This window comes from Ahaetulla prasina, chromosome 2 (genome assembly GCF_028640845.1).
Source record: "Ahaetulla prasina isolate Xishuangbanna chromosome 2, ASM2864084v1, whole genome shotgun sequence".
NCBI classification, from domain to species: domain Eukaryota; kingdom Metazoa; phylum Chordata; class Lepidosauria; order Squamata; family Colubridae; genus Ahaetulla; species Ahaetulla prasina.
The window spans coordinates 119,030,959-119,047,488 of record NC_080540.1 but is presented as its reverse complement, the minus strand read 5'-3'; the positions used below and the strand labels follow the sequence as shown (position 1 = coordinate 119,047,488).

Below are 16,530 nucleotides of genomic sequence, written 5' to 3'. Positions count from 1 at the left end.
GACTGCAGTTTTCTTGGCTAAGTTTTTCTCAGGTGGTTTGCCCTTGCCTTCTTTCAAAAGATGCATCCATCCCCAAGACGGGATTAGAACTCAGTCTTCCAATTTCTAATCTGATGCCTTAATCACTAATCTAAACTGGCTCTTGTTTATTATGACGAATAGATTGAAAGTACCTTTTGCTCCTAAATTTTAAATAAAAGCTGGTATGTAGTTGCTTCATACAAAACAACTACCGTAATTACTTCTAAAGGGCAAAATTCAAGCTTGGTATCAAGAAAAGCAGCTTATATAGACTCAAATGTGGAAAAACAAGAAACTGGAAAGGCTGGTTTTATACATTTTTTCTGTCTCCACAGCATTAGAAGAACAGACTATCATTTCCATGTTAATGTATAGAACTGGCTGCTTCCTGGATTGCTCTTTGGAGTTTCAAGACTATGACATCTGGAATTAAAGCATTTTACAGCATCTGGAAAAATGCATCCTTTGCTACTTACAAACCTCAAATTCTCATTGAAAATGTGAAATGCCTTAAAATAAATTCCTCATTTCAAATCAGATTTTAAAAGTGTAGCTGTTGAGGATGCTTATCTTGTGAACAGGGTGGGTCACTAGAACCTAGCTAGGAAGGTGGGAAGATGGAGTGGCATGGGCATGTTAATCTGTTTTTGCTTATACATGCAACACGGGACAATATGATTCAGTTAAAACTATGTTTCATCTGCATGTAAGCACAAGCAAGCAAATGAGACCGACAATTTCATTACCTCCCTGCTTAAATAGTTAAACTGGCATTTGGAATTATTTTGCCTCTGAAGATGGAGGCTTCAACTGGTCTCAGTGCCAAGATGTCTTACTAAACTTACCTTTATTCATTCATTTTTCTAATTCCCCTTTAAAGCTTCCAAATTAAATGCTGACCCTTCTGTGATACTGTATTGGGTATAATAAACTCCAGCAGTGGACTGAACTATTTCATGCAACAGGGGTGAGCAGGGAGAAAGATAGTACGAGGTGTGTGTTTTTTTGTTGAATTCAGACAATTTGTTTTCGGTCAACCGAAAGCAGGAAAATAAATACTGGACATAAAAAACAATTTCAGGTTGAAAACCTAGAGGATTCAAGGTGTTGGTGCCCACGCCATTCAATCTTTAGGTACCACCCCCGTTCCCCGGATCAATAGGATTTAGATTGGCTCCAGCCTAAAAAAATGGTAATTACTTGCTGCAGCCAAACCCAATACCGCATCTTTCAGCCGCAAATTCCGCTTATACTCTTAATCGCCCCTTAATCTTCGATGGGTTGCCCCGAGTTATAAAGTCCCAGGAGAAATAAACCTTCCCCATCTCAGGCGCTGGATGTCGGTCTTTGCTAGGGTTGCTTTTAAATTCGCCCTTCGCATGTCTTTCAGAAAGCGGCCCACAGCCTTTGATCATCTCGGTGGCCTTTCCCAGCCCCTCAGCATCTTTGCTGGCAAAAATGGGAGCGCGGTCGGAGGAAAAAGGAAGAAGCGTAATTCGACTCCCGTTTTCCAAAGCAATGCTTCCCCACAACGCCGGACGCAAAGCCAAACTCGCGCTACGCGTCGGCCACGGAAATGAGCAAAGGTCCGGGTTGGGTTGGGGTACGCTCCAAGGGAGAACTCGTCTTTCTTCGGGGGAGGGTCATTCACGTCCGCCCGCCCGCCCGCGCGCCCGCCCGCCCGCTTGCTAACATGGTGGAGGTGTGCATACGAAAAGAGCGAGCACGCGCGCGCTTGCTCCAGCCCGGGCTGCGGTTCCTTTGTGTGTATGTCTCTCTCTCCAGCAGGAGGACTGCCGTAGCCGCCTCCAGCCTATATAGCTAGAAAGGGGGAGGGAAGAAGAGAGGGAAATCCCGATCTCGTTTTTTGTCCTCTCCCTCCCTCCCTCCCTCCCTCCCTCCTTCCCCACCGCCGGGAGAGCTCTGGCACAAACGCTCAATGGACTCCAAGCGCACCCCCCCCCCACCTCTCCTCCTCCTCCCCCCACCCCAGCCTGCTTGGTGCAAGGCGCGCACGCGCCTCACCCACCCCGGGCTGCGGCTTCAAATCCACCCAACCCACATAGACCCAGCGCCTCCTTTTGCCTCGGGCAAATTACCTGTCTGGAAACTCCTCCCCACCGCCTTGATTGACGGCCTCGATCACGTGGCAGCGGAGGGGAGGGGGGCGGGAAAAACTGGGACGACTGGGCGGCCGCTCGCACCTGGAGCTGGAGGGGAGGGAGAAAGAAAAAAAAACCCCGGACGGGGATGCGCTCGGCTGGGGCCACCGCCGCCAGCTTAGTCTCCGTTGCTGTCGCCCTAGCCGCCGCCGTCGCCGCCACACCAGGCCGTGTCCACTTCGGTTTCCCGGTGGTGGGGCCATGGTTGCCGCTGCTCCAGCAGCTGCCGCGGCCATGAGGAAGAGTTTCCTGGTGCCCGAGATCAAGCCTTTGGATCAGTATGATTTCCCTCGGGCGCGGAGCGCTGCCAGCTTGGCCTGGGTGCTCGCCAAAGCCTACGGCGGTGCAGGTACGGCCGGTGGCATGCGGAGGGGGGTGGGTGGGCTGGTCTGGGGTTGGCCGATGCCCTCCGTTTTCTTTTTCCTAGAGAAGGCGGTGGGGGAGAGGGGATTACCTCCCCCGGGACTCTATTGTGACCCGATCTTTCTTTCTCTCCGTGTCTTTCTCTCTGGCAGCTTATTGACTCCGGGGTTGTTGTTTTTTTGTTTTTTTTCATTTGAGCCGCAGTTTCTTTCTCCCTCTGCTTGGCGGCGGCTGGGAGAATGAATGTGTCAGCCTCGCCCTCCTCTCTGCCGGCTTCAGGGATGCCCCACCTGGTCACATCTGTTCAGGGGTGCGATGGCAATGGGCTTTGGCAATGTTCCTTCCACCCCCCCACCCATCCCACCCCCTTTTCGGCGCTAACAATGAGCTCAGCTGGCTTGCGCCTTCTCAACCAGATAGTGGGTCCGGGTGGGGCTGGCAGAGCCCGCAGTTGGGGTCGCCTTGCGCCTAGGAGGATTACTTCCTATCTTCTCACCAAACAGGTGTTTTGCTTTTCCCAGACTGGAGGGAGGAGAGGTCTGGGTGATGAGGGTAGTAAGAGGCATGCGAGGGGGCTGGGGTGGCGCTGGGTGGGGGCATTTTGCCATGTCTACCGCAGCTTCTGTCCTACACTGCCCTCCTCCCTCTTTCCCTTCTCAGTCGCTCCAATGCCTTTTACTGTAGCTTTGTGTTGGCTTTTGTTATAGCCTAATCTTCTGCAGGACTAGCAGGCTGCTAGGTGAAGATCAAAGGCTTAGCAACACTCGCTTGGTTGAGCACCCCAAGGACCACGTTCTCCAGGCCTGATGGTATCATGGCTGCCCCACCCTAGTTGGTGGCACCGACAGATCCTTGAACAGGAAGGCAATGTTGGTGTTTACCTTTGTTCGGCAATGGCAGATTCTTTGGGGAAAAGGATGCTACGAGCTTCAGCTATATTGCTTCAGCCCCCCCCCCCAGTTCATTAGTTTTTATGAGCGAAAAGGACGTAATGAGTGCTTGATTCTTTGCTAGTGCCTTCGCGGGGTGTCTAAACAAGTGCAATGGAAAGGCCACTGCCTCTTAGCATGGTCCTCTTCGGTCCTCTGGCAGTGCCAGGCGGCAGACTTTGCACCCAGGCAACCCCCTGGGCTCTAGCTGCGGTTCCCTTTGTCTCTGCTGGGCCTGGAATTAATGTTCTGTGAGGATTTGCAAATTGGCCGTGCACAATGAAGGGGAAAGGAGGGGTAGCGGAAAATCCCTAGTGGGATTAACATCCTTGCTGTTCCTCCAGGAAAGTGGGCGTCATGGTCACTTCTCTCCAGTTCTTGATAACCTAGATTTTGCTTCCCTCTCGTGATGTCATCCTTTCATCCTCTCGATTTCCCAAAACAAAAAACAAAAACTCACCACCCCAAAGAGGGGACCCCTTGGACATTGGATTCCTACCCATCAATCCCTCCTGAAGACCCATTTCACAGCTCTCACAGTGTGATTGCAGAAAGTGATAGTGGGCTCCTTTGAACCATAAATGGCATGTGAAGTACTGTTTAATTTTGAGGATTGTCAAACTTAATATATAAAGTATATGAGGTGCTTCCTGTCACCAGTGAAACTCCAATCAGGGTACCTTCCTCCTGATGTCTCTGTGTATGTATTTGTGTTTGTGTGTATGTGTATGTGAATGAGGGGCATTCCTGAGGCTGTTGACCTAGAAATAGCATAATAGGGTTTGAGTCCTGCTGGGATTCAGGCCAGCCTGGGAGCAGGAAAATGGCTTGTGAGTCAGTTAATAATTTTTCTCCTCTTGGGTCCTTTGTGCCCAGAAGCTGTTTTCTCCTCAACTCCTGGAATCATGACCTCCTCTGAGTGAGATGCAACAACTATTCCATGGAGCAACAAGAAGAAAAGAGTAGAGTAATTGTAACACTTTTGGAAATTCCATGTCTGTGTGTCTGTGAATATCCTCACAAGGGTTGAATTGGGAGACCAGTTTCCATCTTTGGAATTAGTCTATATATCTGGTCAAACCCAAGTGAAACAGGTTCCCCTTGTCCCTACCTTCCTTGTCATCTGGATGACACACTAACATCACACTGTGATGGAAGGGAGAGAGACTTGTCATTTGCCTTGGACTGAGGCCAGAATAATCAGGCTTGCTAAACTAGTGCTGGGTTCGGAGTTCAGTGAAAAGTGGAAAATGTGTTTCCTGGGATTGGCAGAGACTTAAAGTACTGACCAGTCTGGGAGTCAAGTCCTTCTGAGTGCAACCACTCATTGTGCTATAACCTCAAAATAAACATGGCACAGTTACCAGCTGTCCCAGAAATTGGCTGCTGGCGAGAGTCATCAATAGTTCAAAGCAGGGTATTTGGAGGATATACATAACTGAAGGTGCAGTGAAATAAAACAAAATTTAACATCCTTTTTTAACATAAGTATTAGCAAGTAATTTCATCAGACACCTTGTATCTAATGCATGTTACATCATCAGAAATATTTTTGTCTGCACTTTTTCTCATCTATATGTAAAAGTAATTCTGGAGTGATTATTTATAATGATGATTCAAGAAATAGGCCCAGATTCTCCCCAGGAATGTCTCCATCTCTGGCACAATCCAATTGATACAAATGTAATTATTCCTATGGGTTAGACCTACTTGATTTACCCATCCTGGGACTGATGCTTTCCCTGTAAACTAGCTATCCCCTGACAGGTTTCCTGGCTAAGACTGCTGTTGTATAAATGAGAAAGTTGGCTATAATTATGTAAATTAAGGTAGCATGCTGAGATTAACTTCTTGGACATATTTCGGCCCTTGTATGTTAGATCACAGCTTGGAACTTTTGAAGGATTTTTGCAAAGGGATGGGCAAGAATGGGAGAAGACATGGGTGGAAGTGACTGGATCAAAAATGACCAGCAGAAATTGACCCAAAATTTCAATTGTTTGTCTGGCTGACTAATTGGATGGGGTTGAGTTTTGCAACTCTGTTACCACAATTTTGGTATTGTCATCCTCTGGATAAAACAGATAGACTGAACGTTAGCACTTTAATCCAATCCAATATTACAAACATATTCTTCACTGGACCAGCTATTTCTTGATAATATAGGAATATAAAATGATATTATGGTGTAATTTGCTGACGAGAAATGGAATGCAAAGAGAAAAATTAACTCCACCTAGCTTTTATCCAGTCCATCTCCAAACTATCAAGTAGTTTTGCAGTTGAGCAAAATTGCCCTATTTAAAGTGTATGCTTGCAAATGAGATGTGCAGGAAACCTAATATGAAGCTGGTGAGAAAAGAACAGAAAGACAGTTGGTCTATATATAAACATGTTTATGATTATCCATTTCAGCCAATGTCATTTTTATTTAAATTAACTAGACCTCTTTTTATTCCTTGCTGTCTCTAGTGGAATCCTGTTTAAAGTAACATCACACTGCTGACTCATTACACTGATGTAAAAAATTGTTAAGGTATTTATTAGTGTACTCAGGTTTTTTTAAAAAAATGTAAAGAAACATGAATACAGATCTAACTTAATTGTATGCTGTAACTGTATGCCTTGGGCTGCAGTATAGATTCTCATCAGCATCAAAAGGCACATGGAGATGGTCTAAACCAGAGGTCTCCAACCTTGGTCCCTTTAAGACTTGTGGACTTTGCTGGCTGAGGGACTCTGGGAGTTGAAGTCCACAAGTCTTAAAGGGATCAAGGTTGGAGACCCCTGGTCTAAACAAATATGTTGTCCTCTAAATATGCTGGGACCACAATCTCCAAATTTCTCAACTATCATGGTATTGAATTATCTCCACCTCAGTGCTTCTTAGATCAGAATCACTTGCCATGCAAACTTTTATGATACCAAGCTCCCAGATTTTAAGTAACAATTTAGTTTTTATTGCTCAAAATTTACTAATTTACATATGATATTTTATTTTATGGAAGTCTTAAAATGTCCGTTGAAATTCTATAGAAGTTTTCCATGGAACCTGCTTGCTAAATTATAATATTCATTGAGTCTTGAAAAATGATGTTAATTCTATTTTCTTCTTCATGCTTAAAGGTTTTGTTAGTAAATGTTTTTTGAATATTTCAACAGTAGAAACTAAATTAATTTTCTGTGGTCTGTGTCTTTTTTTGATAAATACAGCAACAACTGCTGCCTTTTTCTTGTCTGCTGTATTTTTTAAAGATTTCTCCAAAAAGACTGTTAGTGGCTTTGTTTTTTCCTTGATTCTTTAACATTTGGGAGTATAGTTGATTAGGAGCTAGGTTCTTTTAACCATATGCCCAGCTTTCCTGCATAGCTGTTTGATCAATTTATTGAACATCTGAGGTTTATTATGAGGAAGATGCACTGAGAAAATGCATACTGAAAAACTATTGTTCTTATTCCCTTTCAACACTATATGGTTCCCCTTGTCGAATATTCTCACATCGAATCAAGTCCTTGATCGATCTTTTGGTGAATTTGCCTTGTTATGTCAAGATTGGACATTATGCATTGAATTTTCAGGAAAGTGCTTGCCACGGTAGCTTGACTGAACACTTGCCTTGTCTCCTGGTATTTTTCCAAACTCTTCCTGGTCTTTTTAACTCAGCCATGGATGCTTGGAACTTATATCCTCCTCTATTATTATTATTGTCTTAATTATATTCTCATGTAGGATCCCATGAGACACTGTTAAAGGCACTGAACTTCTCCTACCAAAGTTGGTGATGGTTTTCTATCAGAAAAGGTCTCTTTTAGACTATAAGGATGCATATCACTCCTTAATTATTATAGTAGTGACTGCATGGCTGATGTAGTAATGATTCCTGCAGCAGTTTTGAGAAGGCTGCTGACTTGCACTGTGATTTGGAGGTCTTTAGAGGGTTGCATTTGTCATTGTGGCTTCAGAAGCTGAACAATATTTTATTAGCTTAAAAAGTACTTGGCTTAAAATTGAGATTGAGGACACACACAAACACACACATACCTCTATGTCTGTCTGTCTGTCTGTCTGTCTGTCTGTCTGTCTATCTATCTATCTATCTATCTATCTATCTATCTATCTATCTATCTATCTATCTATCTATCTATCTACATATATATCTTTTCACAAAGTAAGAAGTTACAGCTTTTTAGTTGTAGAACCTGCCTTTAGGTTCATTCTGCCTCAGAGGCTTTCCTTTCTTATTGCCTCACTTGCCTCTTGCTGACTTAACTGTATATTGGACTTGAATGGCTGAATTTTCTATGTAAGCACTTTCTCTTCAGTCTACAAACTGGAAAGTCCAGAGATTGTTGGTAGAAAAAAAGGCCCTGATCTGTTCTTGGCTAGCAATAAATGTATCACAGGTAGAAAAATACCTGAGTTTTGCTCCGTCTTACCAGCTGCAGTGGGAAAGGAAGATCATTCTGAAACTTCTTTCCTTGATTGTTTTTCCACTCCAGAAGCTGACAATCAACCCTTTGGTTACTTATTCTCTTGCTTCTGCAAAATAAGATTAGTTTGTTTTCTTCATAGTGACTGAAAGATTTCACAGTTTTCTTTCAAAAAAGTGGTCTACACTATTTTTGTGTCAAATTGCTCAGTGTGGAACTAGCAATGGGCATAATAATGCTTTTGCAGTATGATAGCCTTCATAGTAATACCACTATGAATAAAGGAAACCTTGGAACAGAATAGAAAATACTCCTTGATAACCAATTAAAGTAGAAAATTATTACTGGAAAATAAAACGAGGCCTTCTTAGGTTGTATAAAAATTTCAAATTCAAGTTATTCTGACTCTATAGGACTTCTAGTTTTGGAAAAGGATTCTGATCTCAAAACTATTTTACGCTCAAATTAGTGCTTGAAAATGTTTTGTACCTTACAACTTTAGTGTTTTTAAAAATGAAATAAGATGGATTTATGAGTGACGAAGATTTTAGTGGTTGTTTGGCATCATGGCTGCATGATAGTTCTGTGCTTATAATGAGATTACTGAGATACATAAATAGGAAGATGCCATTGCCCTTATCTCCTGCTTCTAGGCATATGGTTATTTATTGTGCAGAAATCTGGTGCTGCTCTGCATAGACCTTTAATCTCATTCGGCAAAACTCTGCCTTATGAAACGGAGTATGTATGACCAACCAGATCTCTGATGCGGATACTGTCTTACATTTGGCACATCTCTGGGGTCAATTAAATTTGTCTTTATAGACTTCTGCTTGCCTCCCATCCTTGACTGTAGCCCTCAATGGTGACCAAGGGGGAGGAGTAGGTAACTGTGGCTAAATTGCTTGTTTTTCTCTGTAATCTGTCTGCTTTGCTAAAATTCCTACATATGATTTTACAAAACAGCTTCCTGGCTTGAATTAAACTCCTGTGCCTTGGGAATATAGTTCAATATATTTGTGGCACAGTTTAGGATATTTGGTCTCATCTATCTGTCTCTCAGCAGGCCTGGGATCCTAATATGAAAACTCTCTATGAAACTGACCTTCTGGTGTCAATAGGAGTAACTCTGATTCTCAGATGCATTGTGGGCAAAGGCTGTTTGCTATTTTAAATACTGTAGCTTTTTCCTGTTCTTCTGTTCCATTGATCATCAGTCCTTGTATGCCTAGTATCTTCCCTCCCTGATTCACTCACAGCCCTGCAAACTGCCAGAATTCCTGGACAATGTGGTGGTTGTGGAGTCTGGGAGATGTAGTCCAAAACATCTGGAAAACACCCAAATGGGGGAAGTTACAGTCTAACACATCTGAAAAGCATCTGACTAGGGATAGCTGGTTTTTTTTTAAACTTCTGTTAGGAACTTTGGTTTCAATAATCAAGAATCTTTTTTTCCTTGTAATTAAATTGTTCTGGTCATATTTACAATGACAGTGGGCTCTGACTGTAAAAAATACATACATAAATAAATTACTAGCTGGCTGTGCTAATAGATATATTTTTGAGTATTTTCTCATATTAAAAACCAGCAACATCTCCCACCCCCTCCAAATATTCTGATAAATTCCAGGCTACATCCTCACTCACTCTGCTATAACTTAGTTTTTTACTTGCAGGCATGTCTGTGTTTGTGCGTGCAGATATGTATAAAAGTATGTGTATACACAGTGATGGGATTCAGCCAGTTCGCACCACTTCAGGAGAACCGGTTGTTAACTTTCTGAGCAGTTTGCTGAACTGGTTGTTGGAAGAAATCATTAGGGCAGAGAACCGGTTGTTAAATTATTTGAATCTCACCACTGTGTATACATCGTATGTATGTAATAGCTGGAGTTATTTCCTCCTGAAGATAGTAATTGAATAGAAGGTCCTAAGTGAGATTTAGATAAGGTAAGAACACTCTTTGCTGCATACAATGAATTTTTGCAACCTAATCTAGTAGCCTTATCCAAGTTATAGTAAAGGAAAGAACAGACCAAAGTCTACCTGCAGTTCTGTGTTTGCAAAATTAGCAGCTGTTGAAGTTGTAGAAGCCCCTTGAGCACTTTCCTGCTTACTAGCAGCCTAGATCCCTGGTTTTCTACTGTTAATGGCTGTGATGAGAAACTATAGCCATTTCCAGGAGGAATTTTCTAATTTCTCTGAGTGATCCTACCCAAGATTGATGGTTTTCTGTTGCCACTGGCAACCTCAGGACTGAAAAGATTTCCCATCTCCTGCTGTTGCAGTGAAATTGTATGTGTTTGGAGGGGAGGAGGATTTAACTCTTTGCCTTGCTGTGTTCATTAGAACAAAGTCCTTTTTTCCCCTTGCCATGGCCTCGTCAGCTATGCAGGTCTACATCTCATTATGAAAGTCATATCTAGTGGCACCGTAGTGCTTGGATCATGACCACATGGCCCTAGAGGTGCTGCATGGCTAGAACTTGGAGGGTTGAACATATGTCCATTTTTTTCATTGTTGCTATAACTTTTGATTTTCTTAAACAAATGGACATAAGCTGAGGACTACTTGTACTGAAGAGATAAGGTACAGGAGAAAAGTTGTTTTCTGCCTTCTGATTGGACGTTTGCAAAGTCAGGACTTACAGCCATGAGTTGTTAAGCAAGCCATAGTCGCTTGGCTCTCACACTAAAACAAAATTGTTGGATTTATAATCAGCTGAGCAAAAAGAAAACTGACTGATGTTTGTCTGCGAACCAGGCCATTGGGCATGCTTACCTTGCTTTGATATACTTGGCATTATGACTAATCGTCCACTGGTTCACTGTCAGGGCAAAGGTAATTCTAAGAAACATTTGCTTTGGAACGTAGCCATTTAAAAATGGTCTTACTTCCCAGTCTTTGCTATTTGCGCCACACCTTCTGAATCAGCTAAGTGACCAATTGCAAAATTGTCACCCTTATGACAATCTGGGATCCATCTTGAATGATAATGGGTTGTACAGAAACTGAAACCTACTCAATAAATTGGGTACCTCCTCTATCAATGGCAGCTGTACTTCAGTTCCCAGGATGTGAATCACGTTAGGACTTCCTGGCTTGAAGGAAATGGGTGTCTTTGTGTTAGTGCAACCTCAAGTGGGGCTTGGTTTATGAGTTTAAGACTTTGGCAGGAGTATCCTAAAAGCTTTCTTGTTGGACATGCCTAAATAAATAGCGTTTACTGCTGAAAGGTTTTTGAATTTCAGATGCAGAGAGGATAATAGGTTTCTTAAGCGAGAAATCTACTTGACCAGATTTAAGCGTCACAAGATTTTCACAAAACTTGTCCTGGAAAATGATTGAGCCATAAGGTGAAACAGTAGATGTGTAATCAATTATCTGTAAACTTAATTTTTGCCCTGTGTGGGTCTTTGTTTGATAAAGTTCTTCATATGGAAAATCTGAGTCCATTTTGTCCTGTGGCCTCTCTTATGTTGTATCAAAGCATTACTTTCCTTACTTGTATATTTCAAGGTGAGGTTCCCTTCTAAACTGAAGCTGGACTCAAGAAAATGTAGCAACAATATAGGAACTGTTGATTTACTGAAGTATATTTGATGGGGAATTTATACCTTCTGCCCCAAGCAAGCTCTTCCTAATATTGGATGCCCTGCAGCCTTGGAGGGGGTGCAGTGGGCTCCTAGCTAGGGTAGGTCTGCCCTATCAGCTAGAAGGAGCTGGGCTTTTAGCCAAGTTTGCAGTGGTGGCTGTGATCAGGTGATGCTGAATCAGCTGGTGAAGCTGTTCCACCTGTTCTTCTTCCCTGCTCTCTTAACTCAGAGATATCCCGTCCCTCCCAGCCAGCTTTACTGGCAGGAGCTGACACGTAGATCCTGATCCTGAGTCTCGTGGCCTCTTGAGGAAGTAGCCAATAGAGCATGTGAATGTCAGCTCTAGCAGTTCTTTTTATCACAGAGTAATAAATTATGATTTGCTTTCTGATACTCAGTCAAGAGTATCAAAGACTCTGGGGAATGAAATTTCACTATTCCTCAAAGAAGAAAAAGAATCCATGAGCCTGCTTTCTGATCCACTCTCTGGCTTATTTGCAAACCCACACCTTTTGCAAACTAAACAGGTGAAACTAAAAGGTGAAATTTGAAGTTCTGACTCTTTCTTCACTTGTACATAGAAACCGGATACAGTATTCCTAAACACTTTTATTTCATTGTAGCTATAGCTCTGTAACCTTTCTTTATGTAGGGTGGCTTCATGGAGTGGTTGCTAAAAATCTTACCAGGTCTATAATCAGATGTTGTAGGTGATACTACAACCATGGTTGTTTCTAATTATTTATTATTTGATGGGATGGTGTTTGTGTGTCAACCTCGTTTGTGTGAGACTGGTTTTTTTGAAGCTCATTTTTTCCTCTCCCTCCACATCCCATTTAATATTGATCATATAGTCCTAAGAGTAGATTGCCTAAGTAATTATCTGGCCATTCTCTTCTTTGCTGCTCTGTTTCTGCTCTATTTCTTTTTGCTTTATGGAAATCATTCTAAATAAGAATGAGAAGCTGTTGCAGATAGAGCTTCTGCAAGGAAGATGAAGACAGGGATGCTCCAAATCTCAGATGTTGCCAAGTCACCTGTATCTAGAAATGCTGGGCCAGCATTCACACATGTATCTTTGTGGATGCTAGAAGCCTTGTTGTGCCTGAACAAATGGACATTAATCTTTTCCTTTGCTGTCTCCATCCCTAAAATATATTGATTAGTGATTTCTTGGTTATTGGTCTAGGAACAGAATGATTTATCCTTTTCCCTGTCACTCAGAGAACTGCAAGGTTCATCCCTCTTAATAAAAGAGTTAGGAAAATCAGTACTTTTCCTTCTTTTGATGTTGCTGTTGATCTCTTTATAGTTTTGTAATGGAGAAAAAAAGTTTTGTGATGTGAGGCGAGTTCTTTCTCTATCAAGATCTGAGGTACTCCTGGACATAGTAAAGGAATAAAATTATGCCAGGGATGGAATCTAGCTACATATCATTGTACTGGTACTGATCTAAGACCACAATAAACTGAAATTGGATTTTTTTTAAAAAAACCACACACCTCATAGTATATTTAAGAATACTGAAAGTGAGCCTAGAAGCATATTTCAAAAATGCGCATTGTACGGTACATGAATACATATATTTGTTCAGTGAGTAGATGCTTTGATCTCATTTATTTGACTGGGAATGCTAAGGTGCAGCACTGAGCAAAATTGCAGCTTTCTGTCAGATTCCCATTCACTCCAGGCTCAGAAGAGCAAAGAAACCAACTTCTATTAAAAAACCTCACTGGGCTTTACAACTGGAAGGTACACAGTTTCCTTTTCTTCATTCGCAGCTAAGCCAGAAAGAGCCTTCTGCAGAACTATCTTGCTCTTAACTATCTGTAACCCAGGAGACAAATCAGTGGAGACAGTGGAAGATAACGTAGACACTGAAAGGTCTATAGCAACACATCTCACAGCTCTTCCTTGTCTCTGATGCCGGTTACTTGTCACTGTATATGAAGCCTAAACTCCAGTGAAGGGTGCAATCTATATTATTTCCCGCCTTTATTCATATATTCATATAGCAAGCTTCCCTTTGATCCCTTATAATCTATCATTCTCATCAGCCAGCCAGGGAAAAGATGGAAATTGCAGCCCAAGATATCTGGAGGCCTTCAGAAAGAAAAGAAAAAAAAAAGTTTTGTAGAAGAGAGTTAGATGGAGAGCTGATAATCTATCCTGGCAACCTGTTGTGTTTCGGAGGGATTTGATTGGAGCTCACAGAACTGCGCCTAAAGCAGGGTCCAAACCTAATGGCGCATTCAAGGCAACTAGGCATGGGCGCCACATTTATAGGGAGATATCTTTAGCGTGACTGCTTGCTTCTCTCTTACAGAACACATCCCTGCTGAATTACGTGAGCCCTTTTATATAGACCAATATGAACAGGAGCATATGAAGCCTCCTCTCATCCGCCTGCTGCTGTCTTCTGATGTCTACTGCCGTGCCTGGTGCCAGGTCTTGCCTTCAGGCCCTGACGGCACCCTTCCCCCGAAAGATAATGCTGCCTTACTGCAACTCTTGGCCCACCGTGGCTTGGTGCCCACTTTTCAAGACAAGCCTGTTAAGGAAGCTGATCTGCATCACAAACCAATCAAGCTGGTAAGTCTGGAGGGAAGGAGGTGGCTATGCTCCCAGAGGCAACTTCTGATCTGGTACTGCAGGATAGGAGACTTCAAATTATGCAGTGGGATGAATGAACGAGTGGTTCTCCAAATCTCTAGCTGGAGCAGATAGTAGAGATCTGAAGTGCAGTCATACCAACTCAGAATTCCTTGAAGGGTTAATTCTGCTAATTTACCCAGATCTCTTGGGTTGTCTAGGGACAGGAGCTCAGAAATCTGGATTAGCTTGCTTTTATTTTGCTTAGTTCTGTCTCTCCTCTGTCCACTGCTACATTATCATAAAGAAAGAAGCTAAGTACTTTTTATTAAGTAAGTACTTCAAATTTGGAATAGGGTTGGCCTATACAGGTAAGACATAACATCTGGGCATTTAAGCCTCATCTGTGATATTGATGAGAACCTGCCAAATGGAGCTTCTGCCAAAGGAGCCTTAGTCATGCATGCAGTGGATCTTGGAGCAGATGGTTTTGTGTAAGGACCCCTCCCAAAGGCATTCTGGTAGATGCCCTGCTGATGTGTAGAACTACAACTCCCATCAGTCACAGCCAGTAACTGGAAGGTACAAGCTAAGAAACGGATGGAGAAAAAAAAGTTTTAAACAAACTGTTCCTCTTCCTATAGGTATGAAACCTCTCAGCGGCATCCTAAAATCCCTAAGGATGCCGGCTAGACCCCAAATCACCTTACAGTTCCTCCCATCTCTGCTGAATATATCAGGAGTGTCCTTTGTGGTGCCTCAGCTTCAAGGTGGGGCCTTTGGAAGCTTAGATCTCATCCGCCCCATGGGAAACCCTTCCCTCCTCTTTTTCTGGGTGGGGACATGAAGGTGTGGCTAGAGCCACCACAGGAGTAATCCTTTTTTTCCCAGGGCTTAAAGTACCTGTTGGGGTTGAAGATCTTGCTCCAGCTTCCTGCAGCCACCATATTTCAAAGGCTGATATGCCTAAGGGCTAAGATGGATGGTGAAAATCCATAGTTTTGATGGTTGGAGTTGACAAGATGTGTACATCCTCATGTACAAAAGATAAACCAAACACCTCTGTTTAATAAGAACATATATGAGAATTCAGGTTTTGTTTAATGTGGGCAGCATTCTAGCAATTCCCACAAGTCTGTTTTTTAACAAAATAAAAGGGAGTAGATGTTGAAAACAACAGCAGTGGAAGGCATCTATAAAAGTTACAAAATGTTCAGGACTTGATTCTGAAAAAGCTGGAAGCTTGTAGATTGCTAAAATTGTCTTCTTTGACCTGATCATTGATGACAAAGTATCACCAAAAGAGTGATTTCTCTCAAGTTTTCTGATCAATGCTAGGATTGCACCCTGAAAAACTTACTAACATCTTTGGGAATGGGGATTTCTGTTCACCACCTTCACCTCCACGTGCCAACAATTGTAATTCTTCTGGCTGGTGTTCAGTATGTGGAAGAGATAAGGAGCATTCCATCTGTTGAGATCCTATCAGCAGATGTCTAGTAGGATTGGTTAGCACTGAGTTGATCTTACAGATTGATAATTGATTTTGTTTTGGGATTTGATCAAGACTGGGAGCTGCAATTAACTGCTCAGGGATGCCCTCAGTGGTGGGCTGCTGCTGGTTCAGACTGGTTTGGGGGAACCAGTAGTTCCAACGATCAGCTGGCCCCGCCCCCACCCTATCCGGTCCTATATTTCCTTCTTTCTGGCACAGCTGATTTGCGTGGCACAGCTGATTTCCGCGCCTACGCTGTTCTTATCGGGGCTGCCTTAGAAGGTAAGCAGCTGAGCTTCAAATTGCTGTATTTTGAACGCTGCGCACAAGCGTGTTAGGAAACACATGCTCACAGAACTGGTTATTAAACCAGTTGCATCCCACCACTGATGCCCTTCTTCCTTTGCTATCTGTTGTGAGATAGGCTAGCAGTGGATGAAGTTTAAAGAAATTATGGGATGAGTCTCAATTCTGGTGAGATTTTGAGAAAGTTCTGTCCCCCCAATACTTTGCTTTGGATTTGATTCTGAATAAATGCTGTGGAAAGCATAAGCAAGTCAATACAAATTGTTACTCATTAATGCAGCTGTGTCTTTTTTCAGGATTATGAGGTTTGTGTGCCCTGCAATTCTGGAATCATCTTCAAAGATGGGATGACAAAGCTGTGGATCAGCAGCTCTTTGAAGGGGATCACATTGGCTCATTGCTGGCAAAATGTGTCACAAAAGAGATATGTCACAAAATGTGTCACAAAATGTGTCACTTGAGAGTTGAAAATGGCCATTATTCTACTCCCCTGGCCTGTGTGTCACCATTTTCATGCATTTATCCTGTCTTTACCATGTAGTCAGACCTTAAGAGTTTGGCTTGGGCTAGGTTTTGTGCCTTTTCCTTGCCGGGAGAAGAGAGACCCAACATTTGGGGCAAAGAAGTAACTGGGG

At 42.7% G+C, this 16,530-nt stretch overlaps 1 protein-coding gene across 5 annotated transcripts in view; it reads left to right on the top strand.

Moving 5' to 3' along the window:
* Nucleotides 1–2,212: 2,212 nt before the first annotated feature.
* Nucleotides 2,213–16,530, top strand: part of CAMSAP3 (calmodulin regulated spectrin associated protein family member 3) — a 38,415-nt gene continuing 24,097 nt past the window's right edge. For 2 of the 5 annotated variants that reach the window (XM_058170452.1, XM_058170451.1), the window contains exons 1-2: nucleotides 2,213–2,532; nucleotides 13,829–14,094. In XM_058170452.1, coding sequence (XP_058026435.1) covers nucleotides 2,385–2,532; nucleotides 13,829–14,094 — 414 coding nt within the window. In that variant the 5' untranslated portion in view covers nucleotides 2,213–2,384. The remainder of the gene's footprint in view (nucleotides 2,533–13,828; nucleotides 14,095–16,530) is intronic. The other 3 variants (XM_058170455.1, XM_058170454.1, XM_058170456.1) reach the window with 2 other exon arrangements.